Source organism: Daucus carota, chromosome 6 (assembly GCF_001625215.2).
Source record: "Daucus carota subsp. sativus chromosome 6, DH1 v3.0, whole genome shotgun sequence".
NCBI classification, from domain to species: Eukaryota; Viridiplantae; Streptophyta; class Magnoliopsida; order Apiales; family Apiaceae; genus Daucus; species Daucus carota.
In genome coordinates this window covers 15,743,410-15,759,856 of record NC_030386.2, presented here as the reverse complement: position 1 = coordinate 15,759,856, position 16,447 = coordinate 15,743,410, and the positions used below count along the sequence as shown (strand labels likewise).

The window sequence follows — 16,447 nt, the reverse complement described above, 5'->3', positions numbered from 1 at the left end:
TTTCCAAATGTGTATGTTCATCTTTTTATGACTCCCATTTGTTAAAGGTTTTTTTTTTTTTTAGAGAAACCCATTTGTTAAAGGTTGATCATCTCTCCAATTAGATTTGCGCAAGTTGGTCTACTTTACCAGCTGAGTTCAAGTCCTTTAAACATTTTTTTTGTTAGAAAGTCACTAGTGTTATTGGTAGCTTAAGAACAGTTCTATGCATAACCAGGAGCAGATGGAACAAAATACAGAAGAGCCGGTTAAGATTGGCTTGCAGAAATTTAAAGGTTTTTAAAATGGAAAATGCTAGGTACTCAAAAATTCTTTCCAAATTATTTTCCCAAATAGATTTGACAACATATAATTGGTTCAATTCAAATTAATAATAATGAGACCCCCTATGCACATCAACCATTCAATTAAAACTAGTCATTTGTTTGCCACGTCATTTGGTAAGTAAAAAGTTTTGGGAACAAAATTTGGGGTACCTTGTATGTTCATCTTTAATGGAATTATGCTAACAAATCTAAACAATACTGTCTTTATGAAAGGAATGCCCGGGTTTAATTAGCTGGTAGCGTAAACGGGGGGACATCCTTCTTCTCCTAGAGTAGCAGAAATAAGAGCAATCAGTGACTTGAGTTTAAAAAAGCTCATACTACAGACAGATATGGAAGGTGGATTTGGTTCCAGACACAATTTTATGGCTTCTCATTGCTGATCAGTGGTTCCAGTAAGTTGTCAAATTGTTATTTGACAAACCAACCAAATCAAGAATCATAATCGAGTTAGCGAAACAGGCTCAGAGGTAATTAGCCCAAGCATCCTATGAAGACAAATTACAATGAAAAGATCGATAGCCAATAAGAACAAATGAACATCTTTTGATATGTTACCATCAATATGTTACATCTGTTACCATCAATATGTTACATCTGACAGCATTGAAAGAATTGTTGTGTACAGGTGGAGATTAAAACAAATAAAACATTATTTCCACCCCTATGTTTATCTGTTGGTAAATATATATAAGTAAAATTTCGAGGCAGGAGCTCTGTGGTAATCTGCAACTCTCTCGGAAAGGTTGCACTCTGGTAAAAAGCGTGTAAATTGGCTGTGCTGAAATGGCATCTAAACAAATAGGTTACTTACGTGTCATCATATCATATCATGGTTTCTTAACCTGCAATTAACATGAAGATAGCCCAACATTATCATCAAAGTCTACATAATGAAGAAGGAAGGCTGGAGTGATAATTTGAAATCATAGTAGCCAAAACACAACTTCATATATTGAAAACAATTCTTGTTATCTCCCACCCATGGCAGCACCAAAAAGAGGTAAACATAATTACAAACAAGGGGAAATACCCAGTAGAAGTAGGGATCTGTTCTCTCTTTGAGAAAAAAGTTTTTCCTGTATACTTTTAGTTTCATGAGATAAAAATGTTTTTCAAATCAGTTGCCAAACTAAATTCCATCACTGACTGGCTTATTTTGCGATTATGAGACACAATAATTCATTGAAACCATCATCAATATTCAACTACATATAGTACCTTTTTTAAATACTTCTTGTGCAACTTCAATGCTCCAATGCAAGCTTTTTTGGCATCGATATTTCCATTCAAGTCGTTCAATATCTAAAATTAAAAGAGGATTATCAGTTAAGATACCAAAATGAGAAATAAGCAGCAGTTAGAAATTCACTGCAAGGAAGAAGTAACATAAAATCTTCTTTCTGAAAATATGTAACAAATGATTACTCCGAAAACTGACCTTAACAACATCATCTAATCCACGAGCCTCTGTTAGTAATGTTGAGCTCTTATCCTTCAGGACACTAGCTACTAAGAAAACAGAAATGGGGAGGGGGGTTTCAGCACCTTTACCTCCACTTTTCATGTTCTCCCTTTCGTACTTTCCAAATTGCTTTTTTGATTTAGACTTTCCTTTTGCATCCTCTAACTTCTCAGTAGGTGCTTCAGGGTCAGCCGCATACAAAGAGCACAAATCTGGGTCGTATTCCAGAGCCCACATCATCTGTTACAGGTTTCAAAACAATAATTGTATAAGTAAAAAGAATGGATATGTGAACATGCACATATCACAACTCTTAAATTGGACGGTTACGAAATTCCCTCCAGAAACTAGAAAGCATGGAAAAGAAGATAAAGCAGTCACTTGGTTTAACTCAGTCATTACTCTATTTCTCTTCCCTGGACTGATGTCGCCGTGTTGGGTAGGGAGTCATTTTATGCATCTAATAAGATTGGAAGTGAGCATCTTACATGACAAGGTGACAAGATGCAGAATCATGTTTTAAGAATTAAGAGATGCAGAACGTTTTACACAAAGGCCAACATTTTTGATATTCCAACTTTGCTAGAATTCAAGTGAACAAAAACAATAATTTCTAATTTGTGTTTTTAACTTTTTTCAAAAACAGAGAAGCACTGAAATCTTAGACAGTTGCACTATGAATTTCCTTGTACCCCTTCAGTTCCAAAAATGTTGTACTTCGGATTTCCTAACACAAATATCCAGTCATATAAGTTACTCATAATTTATTTTCAGGGTTAAAGATACTGAATTATACCTCCCAGAGGTACAAAGAATCACCAAAAGAGAATTCGCGACGGAACAAAACCATTAGCATTCGGAAAGCAAATAGATAATCACCACCACCTAGGTTCTCTGCATCCAAAGAGAAGAAAGCAATATTGTTATTCCCTTACTCCTTATTTTGTTAAATTTATTTGTAAATTTACTGTTAAATTGTAGCAACATAACTTGGAGGGAACACATGAACACAGAAAACCGAAAATGTCAAAAATAGCAACAGCCAAGACTTGAAGAAACAAAAAAAAATGATGAAAATAATAAAAGATCTGCAAGGCTTTAGCACATCAAAAACCCTCTCTCATTTTGGTAATAAGATGTTGAGAGTTCAAGTTTTAGTGGAGACATGTATGTGCGAGTATATAAAATTCTTTAATTGACCTTAACTGAACCAACACAGCGATACAGAAATTGCTTTAACTGCAAAATGTGTGCATGTTAGACAATTGTAATGCATCTATCCTTATATTTGAATATTTGTATCAAAATTGTAGATAACAAAATCAAGTTTAAAACTTAACTAAGAATGAATAGGAGTAATTTTTATTACACAACAAGAGACGTACCTAAGTGCTGATGAAGTTTTGGATCGATAACTTGAGTAACTGCAGCTAAATGACTAAGTTGTGTCTCGACGCCAACCGAGTTCGCAGTACATGTGAAATTTCCCCGCTTTAAGAATCAAACAACAAATGCATTATAAAAAACTGAAGTTTGCAATGTGTAGAAAGACAGGAATTTATCAAGCTTTCAGTACTGAAACACTTTAAAAAGTATTTCTTTGTTTTGTCTAAAGTTACTGGAATATTTTATATACAAAATTATTAAGTACATATAAATTGTTCCGATTGTAAAGCACGTATTAACTGGAAACGATGTTGTAGTAACATGGCTAATATATAGAGTACTGGCATATCCCTTCATAAAAGTAGTAAAAAAAAAATAGAAATTTTATAATTGATCTAGGAATGAAAACGAAGGTAAATTATGATGCTTCTCCGATTTGTGGATTGCAGGTGATTTTAAAATGTTAACCAAATAAATGATAACCAGCAGGAAGGCAGTTTAATAAGATAGTTTACCAATCGACGCATCAAGTGTTCGAAACACCAAAAGGCGTCTGCTTCATCTTCAAGAAGAATTATCATGGGAGAGCAGAGATCACTCATACCTGATCGCAAGATAAAACGCCCAATTATTTAGAACCAGAAATCAATACAATTACACAAATAACGTAGTAGAACTTCTACAAGCTAATGCCATATTAGAGATAATGACATCTATATATCAGCACATCTGGACCTCAATAAGTTTCATGTCGATGCAGTTGTTAATTTACAGTAAAGTTTTACAAAAAGGTTGATCAGATCAACGGACTCCGGGTGAGATCAACCAAATCAAAGATCTAAACTAGAACTGTTTTAAATGAGCAACTGAATCTACATTTTAAACTAAAGTGATCCACATCTCCACATCCATATGGATTCTAAATCATTTCCTAGTTCCGTCAACAGTATTTAAACCAACCCAGTGAAAACCTTAGCCGTCCAAGAAAGTCTAACTGACCTTGAGCATAGCCCACATCTTTATCAAACCATGAATAAACTGCTAGGATATCCCAAAGTTTCGATAAATTTTCTTGCTTCTCATAAAACACTAATGTCCTGTCAGTGCGGTTCACATCGAGACCTAATATAAACATCAGAAGGGGAAGTAACAACTATTAGCAATATGTAAACAACAGAAAAAAGACAGGGACATCAGAAAACAAATAACATTGATCAAATCAGGCTCTGACAATAAACGCGAGCGCATATGTCCACAATCCAATAAACTACTCCATCCAACCCAAATTAACTGTTCTGTTTGACTTTCTGTGGTCAAATGGATTAATCTTTGACTGAATATCAAAATTATTCTGCTACAATTTTAAAAAACTAAAAAATTAAAGTCTACAGTACATAATGAATTTTTTAATCTATATATATTAATTTTTTAAGAATTATATTCTACATGTAATTTTCAGTCATATTTGGTCAATTTGACTCTAGAAATGTCAAACAGAATAGTTAACTTAAGACCGAGGGTGTATCATCTTGTAGAGCAGAGTGGTTTTTCATATGATAAGAGCAAGAGATAAGCAATGAAGGGATATGGAAAAAGAGTGATGAAAGGAATGGATTACAAAGGGTCATAAGACCAAAACGCCTCTCAAGTATCTAACTTGGCCAGCTGACAGGAGCACGGGGACAGGGATATAAGTAGTGGGGTAACATTTGAAACTGTTACTTGAATCATATAAAATGAAATCAAAAGCCATGTGCATGTTATTAACGTCAAAATGTAGGGTACTAGGCCAAGGAATGCAGATATCCAACTCTTAGATCCTAATTCTTAAATAATATTATACTAGTGACTAACCTATCTGGTGTAGTGTCAGCTTCCATTGGATTACTTTCTCATCTTGAGGTCCATCAGGGACTGCCTCTAGTAAGTGTTCATGGCTGTTGGAAGCATCTGTTATATATAATTTTTTGAAAATTAGAACTTAATTTGATATCATAGGTGAAAGCTAGAAGTTTTTAGCATTACCATTTTCTTGCACTCGGTCATAAGTTTGTTGAAGCACAATAGGATCTTTAATAGGTTTCCCATCCTCAGTAATTACAGGTGCAGTAATATATCTACCACTTCCAACGATGGGAAACAATTGACGGCACTCATCTTTTAGCTGTGCATATCTCACCCTAAAGGCATAAAGATATGAATAGAATGAGTTTTACATGACATGATATTCAATAACTACTGAGAGTAAATTAAGTTCTACACTTACAGTTAAGAAGGAACAGATGTCTGTAGACAAATCAAATATGTTAAAGCCCTACCATATATGGATTACTTTATCAGATGCATCCCCACACCTTAAGAAATGAAATCACTTCTTAACATTAAAGTTTTATTTTGTCAAGACCACTTAAAAAACAAGTAAAGTGTTATATTTACAAAAATAAGTTTCTCTATGCATTCTTCACAGCATTGAGATTAAGGAAGACAAAGGAGAGGGAGATCCAGGATGCTTAAAGATGGACAAATTGTGATTACATATACGAAGAAATAGTGCAACAGAAATCGCCAGAAGTTTCTATTAGTTTCAATAGAATATAACAAAAAGGATGAGGAACTACCTCCGGCGTTGCCGTATCTGCTGTCTTTCGTCAAATGTGCTCGTAGTATCATAACAACCCAGTAAAAATTCCCAGACTTCTCCTCTTATTGTTGGATGGACTCCCTAATTCAGCCACATAATAGGTAAGATATACGTTTTGAGCCTCAAATCAAATTTGTTTCAAGATGGAAGAACAGGAAATACATTACTCTGGAAGATTATAAAGTATCACATTTTGCATAAATCGGGTTGCGAGAACCATCTGTAATGTCTCTACAGGTTTAATGGTTCATTCGTCAAATAAAACGATGACTAATAACAACAGGCCATAGCCCAGATATTTCAAAAATTTACAAATGTACCAATGAGTCTATTTTCTGTTTAATCTTTTCCGAAGACTTGAAAAAGGAATTAGCAATTACAGAAAAAAGTGCCATATATACATTTTGGTAGAAAGACAACCTCCCCTACTCTTTGCATATTCCGTGTGTGCAAGTGCAGAATGCCCATCTGTTCAACACATTTTAAACAAACTCTATCTTGTCCAAGAATGTATATCTTACCCCATGATGTATACGACTAAGTGTCTTGCCTATATCAAGATAGCCTTCCGGACTAAAGGCAGCATGCCACTTCCGCACACTGAGGGTCTTTCCAGCCTGAAAGTGAAATTGGACAGGAAAACACACAAAAGGGTTCAGGATATGTCAGAATAAAGAGTGAGACCACTGGCAACTTTAATGAACATGATCATCCAATTCTTACCTTTAGCACATTAAAAGATAACATTTGTGGCGATGATGTGATATTGATGCAGAATAGGTTTATGATGCAGTAAGGTAATCAAATTATGTATGAAGCTGTCATATTATGCTAGGTAATTCTTATCTAATATGGTAGATAAGCTTTGTCCAGTTAAGACATTAAGGAGTCATTCTCATATTCACCCTCATCACTTATCATGTAATGATAGAGGACAGACCCTAAGGTCATTAACACTATGAACGTATACATCAAATGTAAAGTGAATATAAATTTAGGATTTTATTTTAGATTAAAGAAATCTTTTGGTTACAACTATATTAGCTTAAGTTAGAAACGAAAACTTTCCTGGATAAGAAAAAAACTGAGGACTACTACATTTTTGATTGAATTAATGAGCTCTTATGATTAAAAAGTCTAGATTAGTCAAGACCATCAAACAAGGTAAGGAACAAACATGATTACAGTTTTTGCATTACAGAAGACATCACATTCCAGTACCAAGTAAAGCACTCAGCTACTCCTTAATATCTTTCAAAATCCAAATTACAATTGCATCATATTTACAAGCCGATAAGCCTTGTGCCGTAATTTAATACCCAAATCACCTATGCTCCAAATTAGCATAACAATAATCATTCTTTAATCTACAAAAACTATAATTATACATAATTAAAAAGCTCAAGAAACACAAAATCACACGGGCACAGCCAAATCTCCAACATTTCATTCAATCATTTTATAACCAAAAAAGCAATGCATCATAATCACATCTAACAAAATGCAACCTATAAACAAATAATACATACCCAAAAAAAAAAAATGAAAGAATCAAGAACGAACCCGAATCTTAAACTTGGTCTTGGGAACATCTGTACATTCCGGCCGAACTTGATAGAAAGATTCAGTAGAGACACCAGAGTCCCTCCACATTCTTCTCTTTCTCCTCCCTCAAAAAGCCAAAAATATAATCATTCAAGAAATCACCAAGAACCCATCTAAATCACCCAAAAAGACCCAACCCCAGATCAAAAACACCAAGAAAATCACCAAAACACACAAAGATCATGCCTTTAACATATACAACATCTGTGTGTATAGGTAGGTGAAACAATAATACCTTTATTTTATCAAAAATTAATGTGATGATAAATAAAGAAAGGCCACCACAATTTAGTTGCTAAATATGCAGATGATTGAATATCTATGATGTGTCTAGCTATTAATAAACTAGTAAATGTGTGTATAAATTACCCGAAAAAAGCGTGGGGCCCATGTTTCGCGGGAACAAGTCAATGAGAGAGATGAAGGTTAGTGTTGTTGCTTCTCTTCCCCACTCTGGTCTTGAGGAATATACATACACTATTTTGTATGTATATATATCCACAAGGACAAATAATGACACTGTCAATTTCGTTTATGTGCTCAACAAATTGTCTGTGTTATTCATCCTGTAACTTACTACAAGATGCCGAGTTTATTTGATATATGCAAATGGATTAATAACAATATATTTTTTTTTTCGAGTTTGATATAAATCATTTAAAAAATATCATATTTTTTATAATTAATTAATATTTTGACTATTATTTTATTATATTTATTTAATTCATGAATAGATAATTGGTTCATTCTTCAAATAAATATAAATATAAATTTTCTGATCACACGTAAGAGATATTTCTTATCAGTAATTTTAAGAGTTTGAGACAATTAACTGATATTGAATCTAAAAATTAATTGACATTTATATTTATGTAATTTAATTGTTGAATGATGAGTATGGAAAACCTTTTGTTGGATTCATGAATGTAAATTAGTTAGATTCTGTTGTGTTAATTATATTCATGCTTATGATGAAATTCGATTTGTCCATATCTTTTTTGAAGTCATAAATTTTCTAGACTAATATTTTGGTTGAATTGAGGATATGCGGGGAATTCGTCATTCTCTGCCATGTGAATTTTAGTAAAGTACAGCTGTTTAAGGTTTTCAACTGAGAACACATAATACCTTTGTACACCAAGATCAAAACTCAGATGCATGAGTGCAAGCACTAGAGAACCGAGAAGCCTCATTACATGTCATTTCTAAAGCAGAGAGGACTGTAATTTTCTGTATTCTGATAACTTGTATACAGAGACAATTATATCGGTTACATGGATATCGTACTCAATGAGTAAGCCTAACTGCTTCCTATCAGAAATTCTTGCCTAATTCAACCTTTTTAATCAGCCGTATAGTATTGTGAAGAATAGAATCCAGTATCCCCGCAACCTATACAACCAAAATAATCGCAACCATTACTACAAACTAGACATGTAAAACGGGACACACAATGAGAGAGAGAGAGAGAGGGAGGCAGAGAGAACCGTGAAAACACCGCCTATGATGGCACAAAGATTAGTGAGGAAGTGTGGAAAAGACTTCTTAACCTCTTCAATCCGTACCTGGTGATACAAGAAATGACAAAAGTTTAAGAGACTAACTATATGAGCGCTTTAATTTACTCAAATGCTCCAGGACTAATTCTATAAATTCAAAACCTGCATCGGAGATATTTCATAATGAAACTTCGCAACAGGGAGCGCAGGGCTATGTACTAAACTACTATGAGCTGTGTACTCATAGTCCTCAACTACTTTATGAGCTCTTGTCAGTACCTCCGTTTTGACAACCTGAAGATAATGCTCTATCTGCAAATAGTACAATAAATTGTGCGATCATTATCCTGAAAAGTGCGGGTGTGTGCATATTTAGTTTTATGTGATTGACCATAACCGAATGGAAGGCACTTGTAAGGACCACAAGAAACACTGTGAAGTGTGTTATAAAAGTGTACGCACTTAAAATTGAGTAATGTTAATATTCATAAGGCAAGAACAAAGCTTACAGTTACATTTACAGCAGTTGCATTCCCTCGGTCAGTAATATAAGACTGCTTATTCAACCTTTCATGGCTTCGACCAAGATAAGGTAGTACCCGTTTGAAATCATTAAACCCTTCTGCAGTGATTTTCTTACCAAATGAGAAGCGGGAAATCGTATGGGACATGTTCATCCTAGTAGCATCAAAGGAGTGGGCCGGGGAACGAGCTGATACCACAAGGTTTCCAGGAACCTGCACACACACGTTGTGAAGGTCCATAAGTTATATATTATGGATCCTTATTTAAAACATAAACACAATTCACAGATTTTCATCTGTGGCGTGTGGTATGGTGTATGCTGTAATTTTCATTTGTTTTGAATTCAGAAATACTGAAAAAGAAATAAAGTTCAGTTGCCCTAACAATGTCATCTAACACTGCCTCTATTTTTATTTAGCAAAAACTAAAAGAAAGAAGAAATGTCTGATTTTGATTGAAGACAACCCATTTATGAAAACCCTTTTTATTTACCTTTTTGACATGTACAAAGCCCTCAAGTCTACATCCTCCTGTTGATGGTGCAGGATGTTTAGACAAGTCAAAAATAATCTTCTGAGCGTCCGCAGAGATGGGTGCAACTAAATCTTCCATTGTCTGCAAGGGTGGTAATATCACATCATTAGTATAAAATTACGCACGTTTAACCCATCCGACTTTCCCCCCCCTAATTTTTAAGGGTTAAATAACAAAGTGGTCACTGAAGCGGAGGTCGTATATCACTTTGCTCTAGATTATATCAAGTTTATTTACTATTTATTTTTAATTTTATAGTTACTTTTTTGTTTTAATTAAAAATAAATAGTAAAATAAACTTGTTGGAATATAAATATATTATCATAAGTACTAGAATTCATAACCGAATTCATAACCTTTGGTTGTGGTAACATTCAAGAAAAATGTGTAAACCTTCATAAAAATTATTTTTACTCTCCGAGCACATATTTAGAATACTTGTTTGATATTTATCATGATTTTGATTATTCAAATGATACCCCGTTATGATTGGTGAGTAAAGTAATATATGACTTCCACTTGAATGATCACTTCGATATTTAACCTTTGATTTTTAAATTCATAAAGCCAAAAAGTTTAATTTGTTCTAAACTAAGGTTCTTAGTTCTTACAGTAATTAGGCTATCAGTATCACGATCTCCATAGTAAGATTCGGGCTCCCTGAGACAAAGATTTGATAACAAAAAATATATAAAGGAATTAGAGTATAAAATGTGAAACCATATGTGAATTAAACAGATTACCGAAATCTCAGGAAAAAAAATCAGCAATATAGTCCTGAAATATTTATATATTACACAATGGAACTGGACTCTGGAAACTTTAATACCTCATATTACTCCCTTTACGGAATATGCGAATAGAGGGATAGCCTTGTATGTTATGCCTGAATATCCAGTACACAGCATCCATTAACCCGTAAAAGAAGATCACTTAAACCACTTTTACTCTAATAATTTGGTAAATCAACGAAAACACTATATTAGAAGTCATGTATATTCCAATTATATGCGGTGCATCTATGTGTTCCATGCAAAAAGCTGCGAAAGTAATCCTACTCAATCAGTAAAAAACTAATTGTTATATTTCCTCTATTAGTAGGGAACCCACCAGAGTGCATTCTGCTCATAAGTAGCAAGAAATAATTGTTATTTACAAAGTATAGAACAATAAAATCAGCTTCCCTCTTGCGAGTACAATTGTATTTTCAAATTTTTGATCCATTTGCAATTTGCATATAGAAATTTGAGTGCCCTTGATAATAATATTAATCAATTTAAGAGATACCTTTTACACAATTCAGCTTCTTCTGTGCAATCAACCTTCGCCACTAGAATGCGTCCATCCACGTCAGGGTCATATCTAAAAATTTTATTATAAATTCACTAGCTAAATATTCTTCAGTGTAAACATTCGAAGCTACTTTCAAATGTCATCTATAAACAGAAATAGCTAATACACCTTTCTCTCATGATTTTTGCAGCTCTCTCCCATGAAGGTCTCTGACAGAAGGAGAAGATCGCAATGCAGGATATATATAGATATTAGCTGAGCTCATAATTGTATAATTGAATGAGATTCGAACTACAGAAGTCCATAATGATATCACTGAGCGATTATTATTGGAATATGCATTTCAGACCGAACAAAAGGCATTACATGCTAATTGAAAAGCAAACTGGCACTGCTACAGCATCCTTAATTTTACATAATAAGAAGCTTGTAATATCTTTTTTTATTTTTTTTGCAGTTGGCATATAACTAGCACCTTTGCCGACGCTTAGGCACCTGCTTGATTCTCCTAGATGGCATGGAATATTCCTTGTATGAGATTCTTTAATAGGGATATACCCAAATTTAAAAGTATCTGAATGTAGTTCCAAATCATATCTTCTCAGTAGTCACTTCATTACATGTGCATACGGAACACTTGATACAGTATTGCAAACATATTCTTCGAAAAGCCTGAGAATGTAAAATTCAGATGCTATATGTTCATGGCCTTTTGTTCATATCTTTAGTGTTTCTTAGACCCTCCTGCATGTTGTTGCACATATATTCTTTTGTTATTGCATGAAATTTACACCATAACTAATTGCTAGTGATTTGGTAAACCAATTATTCTGTGATACATATTGCAGATTGACATTTCTCAATATTATTATCAATTCTTTTTCTTTTTTTGACAGATCAATATTATCAATTCTATGTCAGCTTTGTCTTGCATATTTAATAATGCTGCTCTTAGTATCACATCAATTTTAAATTTATAAGAACCTACGGAATAGGCCTCATGACATACCGATTCAAGTTGGAGAACCGCAACTAGACCATATAAATGAAGACAAAGCATCAACACAAACAAGTCAAGAAGTCAAAAGAGTAAAGATGTCACTTCTAAATAGCCTATTATGAAGTTAGATATTTGATCAGTGATTAAGAAAAGATCAAGAAAATGTAAAAGCAATACCAGGCGCTTACTCCAAGAGCACCATGGAGCAAAGAAATTTACAACCAAAATCGAATACCTGCAGAAGATTACAGATTCGGTCGAGCAATAATATAAGGTCAGTACAGATATATCATTGAGGAACTATCAAGCGTTCTAAGCCAACTTATATACACTTACAGATGAGAAGCTCTCTCGAAATTATGTGCATTCAGTGAAACAGCACCTTCAGTGTATTCTACATCAATTTCAGCGTCATGCCTAATAACTTTCAAAAGTGGTCCAGTAGAATATCCTGAACCCGAAGCTTTGAGATCTGTATCTATTGGAGTTTTATGAACCTCCTTGGTTATGTTCAACCTGTTCTGCAAAGAAGAGTATGCAGAGCCTAGCCAATTAAGTTTTATTTTGCAAAATCAAGTGACTTCAAGGATGATATATCCACACTGTGTACATTATCATTACTACTGACAGTGTATGTACCGAAAAAGTAATAAATGACTGACTTACTGTTCCCAGGACATCATTCACGTTGACAGATGCAAATTCACAAGACAGTGCTGGAAAACTACCACAAGTTACCACAAGATGTTTATTAGCAAACTAAGAAAAGCAATCTCTTACAAATAATATGCAAACACGACAGTCAAGAAAATGAACCAAAACAAGGAGAGTGCCAAAATAGTTAATAGGTACACATAAATAAAGATTCAGATTTATTAAATATTCATTACTTCAATTTTGAAGATTACAACTGTTGGAATAGAGATCTTTAAAACTGGGAGAAGATATAAATTACTAGACAAATACACAATACCATACCTTACATTAAAATTAATGCGTAAGTGATCTCCATCACGACTATTGTCCACAATAACTGATGTAGAGGTAGTAGTCATCAAATAGTTATTTAGTTCCTTCAGGAAAGCAAAATCATCATTTGCTCAGTTATGCCTTCTAAGTAGATCCAATATCATACAAATAATATAAACCAGTTTAACAATTATAAGTAAAACCATATGTTAGGAATATATAAAAACAAAAGGAATTTAAATTTTATTTCCAGAGCAGGTTGTATTAGAGTTGCATGCTTCATTGCACGAGGCAGCTCTAACACAAATTGCTCTGAAAATAGAAACTTTGCTCTGGAAATAACACTGCCCCATAGAAAAAACAGGCTTTATAAAAATTTAAGCCATAGCCACTAGAAACGTGACTCATTATTATAAAATCAATTAAATTAAATCTCAAGATATCTAAGGAGATAGACCACTATACCATTCCAAATAAGAATATCATGAAGAAAGCTGCCGCTATGGACATTCCAGCACCTGATACTGATGCTTCTGTTAAATCCCTGGGGATTTTTCTGCAAAGAAAATGAACAATAATGTAAATAAATAATACAAAATTACACGAGTGACTCAAGTTTATGATTAATCGTCTTTTTAACACCACGGCCGATAACATGCAACGTTTAGGGCAGAACAATTACTACATAAAACAGGGTTCGATCTAAAACAAGGCACGAAAGTGGATACGGGGGATATTATATCCGGTGAATCTAGTAAGATGGGACATATGAGTACGACGTACGGGTCTTTTTTGAGTTTTCTGTCATAATATATACGTGGAGTGGGCCAGTGGCGGAACCTAAAATAAGATAAGGGTGGGTGTATTTTATACATCCAATTGTCATTTTTGCAGATTGATATATTTGAATAGTATGAACTTGGGCCTGGGGTGAGATTTTTATCTGTGTAGTTCCATCTCTTTTGTTTACTTTAACCACTCCGTTCTTCTTTGCAGGCCACAAAAATGTCAAAAAAAGTCCCCCTTGGCACAATTTGAGAGTAAAATTCTCAGAGTCTCGAAAGATGGCCCTTTAGTGCACAAAAAACATAATATGTAATTGTGTTTCCAATTCAAAATTAATTCCCCCTTCTTCTGTTGATTGTGATGTGCTTCTGTGGTTGCATATGATACGAACTATCTGGATTCAAGCCGACTTTTTTGTTTCTGCCATGGTAAATGACGGCAAACTCTTGGAGTCCAGCATGTGAGTGATAATGAAAAAGTACATAACACAAATTTCATATGCGTTCTTTAATAGCGCAACTAATACTGTACATGCTTTAAAAATCAACCTGGATTTTCTAAAATAGCAGCGAAGCAAGATTTTTCTGCATTTCTAAAAAACGCAAGATATAGTTGTGTTTTGACGTGCTATGAAGGGCCATTTTTTGGATCATGCTGTTTTGGACTATATTACTCCAAAAATTGTGCCTGAAAGGACCATCATCCGAAAACGTGTACAAACAAGGCCATATCACTTTCACATCGTTCCTCTTCCCTCTTGCCTTTCTTTCTTTCAACATATACGAGGCCTGATCTTTGTTTCTGCCAGAACTCGTGCTGCTGTGCTGCAATTCAAACTCCCCCTCAACGTCACCTCATCAGCTAAATCCACCAAGTCCTCCTTTGTCAAGCTGAGCTCATACAGATCCGCACCCACTTTGTCTTACACCTCACAACTGCAGCAGGCTCAGTGTGATGCAATATACAGAGCTGAACTTCGCATCGCCTCTTCATTATACCCAAAATGCAAACTTCACTTTCTGCCTTACATTCACTTTATCAAACACATTATCTAGCCTTACAAACTTCACTTTATACTTATTAATCACGGCCACAATAATTGGACCCCCATCTCACATCGCATAAATTTCACTCCTCGTAATATTCATATTATAATTCGACCTTACTTGGTACTAATTATTGTAATACTAAGATGCAAAAGCAAAGATTACGCACTAAATAGCAGCCTGAAATCCTTTAAATTTCTGATTTGACATGCTAAGCAGAGAAATGTCCAAATATGCAATGAATCCTCATAAATAATGACATGCATGCAGTCCGATCCAACGAAAAATAAAAAAATCGAAATCTAAGAATGAAAGAAGGGAAAAGAACCTGAAAAAATCCATGGATTTGAATCGAGTAGGCATCATTGAGGATTTGGCAGTGAGATTCATACAAGAATGTGTTGATGATGTGATGTGATTACCAGACTCTGGTGTGGATATATGTGGTTAATCCGATGTTTAAGCTAGAAATAAAGTAGATATGAGATGTACATAAATGAATGTAACTAATCCGGTATTTTGGCGAGAGAAGCAGAGAAATGCAGCTTAGGCACATCTTTCGCCTCAAATTCTTCGTAATGTGTTTGGATGTTAGCCCACGCTCACTTCAATGTTAGTAGCACTTTGTACTCCTCCTTCTAATTAAATATTCTTTTCAAAGTATTATAGTTATAATTATCTCTATTATAATATTAAATATTAAATATTTTTATAAACTATTAGTGTTAATTATCGGTTTCAAGCTTTAAAAACATGTGATATTTTCAACGATACTAACCTTACATCCGCGAAGCACGAGCGAATATAAGTAGTTTAATTTTTAACATCATTTTGTTAGTATTTTAGTATTAATAAATTGGTGTTTGATTAAAATATATTAATCGGCTGATTATATTTTTTCTTTAAAATTCATCTTTTATAACGTATTTATTATATTTTAAATCAGTTATAAACAATAAATATTTTTATTATTTATATGTAAATGGTTTTTCTGATATTAATATGATAAATAAAATTTTGATTAATTTTAAATTATATTTTTTCATTTTGTAGCAAAAGAATATATCATTTTCTTCTTCGTCTTGTAGACAATATTAAAGTTAAGAAGATATGTGAAATAAAACATCTTAGGAAGAGTTTCTTGGTTAGTGTTTATTTACGGGTAGAGTTCTTTGATTCCTGTTTACTTTCGGTAGAACATCATACTGGTTTGTCCGCTCATTAACTGATAATTATATAATATAATAATTTATATTCATTATATTTATTTATTTCACAAAGTTAACAAATATTTTTAATACTGCGAAACCGGAATGAAGAAGGTACTTTATAATTTTATATTTACATTATATTTATATTTTACACTTTTCTA

The 16,447-nt window shown here is 33.7% G+C and overlaps 2 protein-coding genes across 4 annotated transcripts; both read right to left on the bottom strand.

The window, feature by feature from the left end:
- Nucleotides 1-852: 852 nt before the first annotated feature.
- LOC108224611 (rab GTPase-activating protein 22) lies at nucleotides 853-7,998 on the bottom strand. 3 transcript variants are annotated; one of them, XM_017399285.2, is made up of 13 exons: nucleotides 7,793-7,998; nucleotides 7,382-7,488; nucleotides 6,340-6,435; nucleotides 5,796-5,899; nucleotides 5,203-5,357; nucleotides 5,032-5,127; nucleotides 4,177-4,299; nucleotides 3,693-3,781; nucleotides 3,177-3,282; nucleotides 2,588-2,685; nucleotides 1,768-2,031; nucleotides 1,548-1,631; nucleotides 853-1,171 (listed from the first exon to the last, which is right to left on the bottom strand). In XM_017399285.2, exons 1-13 carry the CDS (start codon nucleotides 7,812-7,814, stop codon nucleotides 1,157-1,159), a joined length of 1,359 nt encoding a protein of 452 aa, XP_017254774.1. In that variant the 5' UTR covers nucleotides 7,815-7,998; the 3' UTR covers nucleotides 853-1,156. The 3 variants fall into 3 exon arrangements, with proteins under 3 accessions (XP_017254774.1, XP_063935713.1, XP_017254775.1); XM_064079643.1 differs by having other exon boundaries at nucleotides 7,382-7,536; nucleotides 7,793-7,909; XM_017399286.2 differs by lacking the exon at nucleotides 4,177-4,299 and having other exon boundaries at nucleotides 1,012-1,171; nucleotides 7,793-7,952.
- Nucleotides 7,999-8,616: 618 nt separating this feature from the next.
- LOC108226970 (protein disulfide isomerase-like 5-4) lies at nucleotides 8,617-15,593 on the bottom strand. Its single transcript, XM_017401964.2, has 15 exons — nucleotides 15,404-15,593; nucleotides 13,709-13,799; nucleotides 13,253-13,347; nucleotides 12,941-12,998; nucleotides 12,611-12,795; nucleotides 12,452-12,509; nucleotides 11,443-11,483; nucleotides 11,269-11,343; nucleotides 10,811-10,867; nucleotides 10,593-10,641; nucleotides 9,940-10,062; nucleotides 9,432-9,659; nucleotides 9,085-9,234; nucleotides 8,911-8,988; nucleotides 8,617-8,815 (listed from the first exon to the last, which is right to left on the bottom strand). The coding sequence occupies exons 1-15, from the start codon at nucleotides 15,463-15,465 to the stop codon at nucleotides 8,738-8,740; spliced, it is 1,428 nt and encodes a 475-aa protein (XP_017257453.2). The 5' UTR covers nucleotides 15,466-15,593; the 3' UTR covers nucleotides 8,617-8,737.
- Nucleotides 15,594-16,447: the final 854 nt, after the last annotated feature.

Bases quoted from the DNA above. Each gene is read 5' to 3' on its own strand.
- LOC108224611 (XM_017399285.2), bottom strand. From the start codon at position 7,814: ATGGGCCCCACGCTTTTTTCGG. The intron at 6,436-7,381 runs GTTCGTTCTTGA...TTTCACTTTCAG, and splicing joins AGACCAAGTTTAAGATTCGG to GCTGGAAAGACCCTCAGTGT. The intron at 5,128-5,202 runs GTAATGCTAAAA...TATATATAACAG, and splicing joins TGACCGAGTGCAAGAAAATG to ATGCTTCCAACAGCCATGAA.
- LOC108226970 (XM_017401964.2), bottom strand. From the start codon at position 15,465: ATGAATCTCACTGCCAAATCCTCAATGATGCCTACTCGATTCAAATCC. The intron at 13,800-15,403 runs GTTCTTTTCCCT...TTTTCTTTGCAG, and splicing joins AAATCCATGGATTTTTTCAG to AAAAATCCCCAGGGATTTAA. The intron at 10,642-10,810 runs GTATTAAAGTTT...TCTTTGTCTCAG, and splicing joins CGTAAAGGGAGTAATATGAG to GGAGCCCGAATCTTACTATG.